Source organism: Octodon degus, unplaced genomic scaffold (genome assembly GCF_000260255.1).
Source record: "Octodon degus isolate 3935 unplaced genomic scaffold, OctDeg1.0 scaffold00051, whole genome shotgun sequence".
Taxonomy (NCBI): Eukaryota; Metazoa; Chordata; class Mammalia; order Rodentia; family Octodontidae; genus Octodon; species Octodon degus.
The window spans coordinates 5,233,149-5,236,991 of NW_004524627.1; the positions used below are offsets into that span (position 1 = coordinate 5,233,149).

Here is a 3,843-nt window from a genome sequence, read left to right on the forward strand (position 1 = left end):
AGAAAGAAAGAAGAAAGAAAGAAAGAAAGAAAGAAAGAAAGAAAGAAAGAAAGAAAGAAAGAAAGAAAGAAAGAAAGAAAGAGAAAGAAAGAAAGAAAATTGCCAGGCTGTTTCTACTCTGAGTGTGTCCCTCCATCCAAGGGCAAAGCCCAGAGAGCCTGTCATCCTCTCGAGCCTGCTTCCCCTTCCTCCCCGGCAGTTGTGAGCTCTGCTGCTGTGGAGACATTTACACAGGGATGGTTTGCAAAGGAGCCCACAGCTGACGCCCCGTAACACTTAGCCCTCGGTGTTTCCCAGAGACACAGAATTATCTGCTGGCTTACATGGAACAGGGCAGTTCATATTTGCTGAACTCAGACCCCGGCCATGAAGATGTGATGGATTTATTTGGTGGGATCAAAATGCACTCTGGAGGCTGAGGCAGCACAAGTTCAAGCCCAGGAGCTTAGCAACTTGGTGTGACCTTGTCTCAAAATAAAAAAAAAAAAATAAATAAATAAGAAAGGTGGAGAAGGTAGCTCAGGGTGAAGGCCCAGTACCACAAACAAAACAAAACACATACCAAAGCTGGGGAGGCTGAGGCCAGAGGAAGGCAAGTTCTACTCTTTTGTGGCAATTTAGTGACTTAGCAAAACCCTGTCTTCAAAAAAAGAGGAGGGGGTAATGTAGCTCAGTGCAAAGGCCCTAGGTTCCATCACTAATACTGAAAAAAGAAGAAAAACAAAAAACCCAAGTGGTTATAGAATAAAATATCACTGTTGCCAAAGTGAGGGCTCTACCGACCTGGCTGTGCAGCTCTAGGGCAGGGAAAAGGGCATCCTAGGTGAAGTGGGGGCCGAGGCTGTGAATGGAGCAGGCCCAGAGAGGCCTCACACTCAGGGCTCTTGGCAGAGGTGGGCTTCCTGGCAGCACCGACCTTTGAGTTTTCCATGCTTTTGATACACAGGGTGGAATCTCCCGCCATCCCGAGGATCCCATGTGTGACCCCAGAGACAGTGCTGATCAGGTCAGAGGAGCCAGAGCAGGTGAGAAGCCCCAGATCCCCTGAAGTCCCATCTGGAGGACATCCCTTCCTAGTGGTGTGCATGGGAAGCTGTCTTGGAAAAGCTTGTGTCCTCTGTAGGCACCTTTGGTATGGGATCCCATACTCTGTGCTCTGTGAGGGGAACCCAGGCCTCAGACCCTATGAGCCTCAGGAGCAAGGCTGTTGCGATGCTGTCACCATAGCCCAGGTGACCATGCCAGCAGCTCTAGCTCCAAAGCCCACGCTCACACCCCAGGCCTGTACCCAGACTCTGCCCTTGAAGGCAAAGGGTCACTGTGCCAGACAGAAATCCTCCTGGTGGCTCACAGGTGCCACAGTGATGCTCTGGGCAAGTCACAGCGCTCCAGGCTCCTTCTCCTTCATGCCCATGAGAGAGGACAGTTTCTGTCTCACCTTCCCTCTGGGAATAGGACAGAAAGGGATCCCCTGCTTTATGTCCTCAGAGTCACCCCCATTTGTACAGAGAAACAGGTAAGGAGAGTTTCTTGCAATCAACCTGCCCTTTGTTTTGTTGTATGCCATTGGCACTTTTTTTCAAGCAAAGAGATTCTCTAGGGACAAAGAACATTGCACTGTGGTACTGGAGGTAGGTTGGCATCACCAGCCTGAGCATGGTGGCCAAGCCCAACCTGGCTCTTTTCTAGCTAAGACTCAGTTCTGAAGCTTCCACATCCAGAAGCAGCAGCCTGAGCCCAGCCCCAGGTGTAGAGCAAGGACTGAGTCAGCCATTCACTGCCCCCCAGTGTCCTGAGCTGGGATGGACCACAGTGATGGATGCTGGTGTCACTGATAGCCCTGGCACAGCTGTGGCTTGTCCCTGGGTACTGCCAGAGATAGCAGCAGAGCCCTCAAGGGGGTCTGGGCTCTGCTGCTCCCTGCTGGCCCATTCTTTTTTGGCTGTATTTTTTGTTGCTTGGTGCTGGAGATTGAGCCCAGGCTTGTGTTGTACTCCAGCATATTCAACCCTTGACTTATGTCCTTCATTCAAATCAGCAGTCACTTCCTGGGTTCCTGCTAGATACCTTCATGGGGCTTGGTGTAGGACTGGGCTTCTGGCCAGCTGGGAGGAAGGACTCAGGCCTGCTGGGAGGGTGGTAGATGGCAGGATGAGTAGATAGAGAAGTGTTTAATTGTATGGTGGGAGAAAGCCTTTCCAGGGGCCCACAGGAGAGAGAGCTTGTGCTCAGCATGACTCCCTGAGAAAGTAAGCGAGAAAAGGAAGTGGGACCAGCATCCCTACACCTATGCTGTTATTGTGCCTTCTCCAGAGGAGGAGACAGAGGCCACATGGGTCTGTGAGCTCACGTATGGACCTTGGAGTTCCATAGGGCAGGGCACTAGGAGACATCAGGCCAGCTCTGGAGGGAAACCCAGTGGGCCTCAAGCAGATGGACAGGTGGACAGCAGGCAGGACACCTGGAGCCAGCTGAGGGCAAGGGCTCCGTCCATCTGCACCTGAGCTCTGCCCTGGTCTGTGGCCATGGGGAGGCTGTGGAAGTCTGGGGGCCATGATGCCTTTCAGCGCAGGCACGCCTTGTCCCCAAGGGTCTTTCTCGTGGGCTCTGCAGCTAGCATGGTGTTCAGGAGACCTAGGGTGACAAGGTGGTAACCGACAGGCCTGTCTTTCCTCAGGCCTCTAAGGAGTACGACGAGGACTCACTTATCCCCAGTAGCCCAGCCACAGAGACCTCAGACAACATCAGCCCAGTGGCCAGTCCTGTGCATACCGGGTGAGTGGCCAGGGCCCCAGGGCTGGCCCCCTGCCCCTGAAAGAGATGTGGGTGCCTAACGTGGGTTTGCCTTGTTTCCAGCTTTCTGGTCAGCTTCATGGTTGATGCCCGGGGAGGATCCATGAGAGGAAGTCGGCACAACGGCCTGCGGGTGGTGATCCCGCCCAGGACCTGCGCTGCACCCACACGCATCACCTGCCGCCTGGTGAAGCCCCAGAAACTGAGCACACCGCCCCCCTTGGCCGAAGAGGAGGGCCTGGCCAGCAGGATCATTGTACTAGGGCCCACGGGGGCTCAGTTTCTGAGGTAAAGCGGCACCCCTGGAGGGTGGGTGTGTGCATGGCCCCAGTTCCCAACCTCTGCCTGCCCTTCCCACGCACCGCAGCCATGGTCCAGGGCAGAGCCCCAGCCCAGCTTATTTCTTACTGTCCTGAGAGGAGAACAGCCCTGAGAGTCCCATCACCCTGTCTTTTCTTAAATGCATCAAGAAGCCCAGCCTCGCAGAGCTTGCTACTCCCAAGTCTTGCTGGGTAATCCCACTGTCTGAGAGGCTGAGGCAGGAGGACTTCAAGTCCAAGTCCAGCACAGGAAACTTAACATTTAAAGACCCAGTCTCAAAACACAAAATAAAAAGGGTAGGGATGTGGCTCAGTGAAAAAGCCCTACATTCCATCCCCAGAATTGCCCCCATTAAAAAAAAAAAAAAAAGCTTGTTTTACTTTGCTGGCAGGGTAGCTTGTATAATTGTACTGCTGATTCTGCTGGTCTATAAAGAGAAACAGCTAGTGCTTAATTTTTTTTTCTCCTCTTTTTTAATGTTTTACAACTTTTTAGAAACCAATTTTGCATGCATGCTTATATTTGATAATCTAAACAACGAATTTGAGGACAACATTATGCAATATAACAACCATCGTTGAATTACTATTATTTTCTTTAGTGAAATTCTGTATTGTTTCTAGTGTGCTTTTTGTCTTTTTAAATTATATTTCATTCTCTTAAAAAATAAAAATAAATTTTAAAAAAGAAGAGAAGGAAGAGATTGGGGCCGCTTTGGTGGGGCCTGGG

General features: G+C 51.4%; 1 protein-coding gene across 8 annotated transcripts in view; it reads left to right on the forward strand.

Annotated features, from left to right (window-relative positions):
• Positions 1–3,843, forward strand: part of Ank1 (ankyrin 1) — a 121,606-nt gene that overhangs the window by 82,213 nt on the left and 35,550 nt on the right. For all 8 annotated transcript variants that reach the window (XM_023717272.1, XM_023717271.1, XM_023717275.1 and 5 more), the window contains 3 exons: positions 947–1,025; positions 2,678–2,775; positions 2,857–3,081. In XM_023717272.1, the coding sequence (XP_023573040.1) occupies positions 947–1,025; positions 2,678–2,775; positions 2,857–3,081 (402 nt within the window). The remainder of the gene's footprint in view (positions 1–946; positions 1,026–2,677; positions 2,776–2,856; positions 3,082–3,843) is intronic.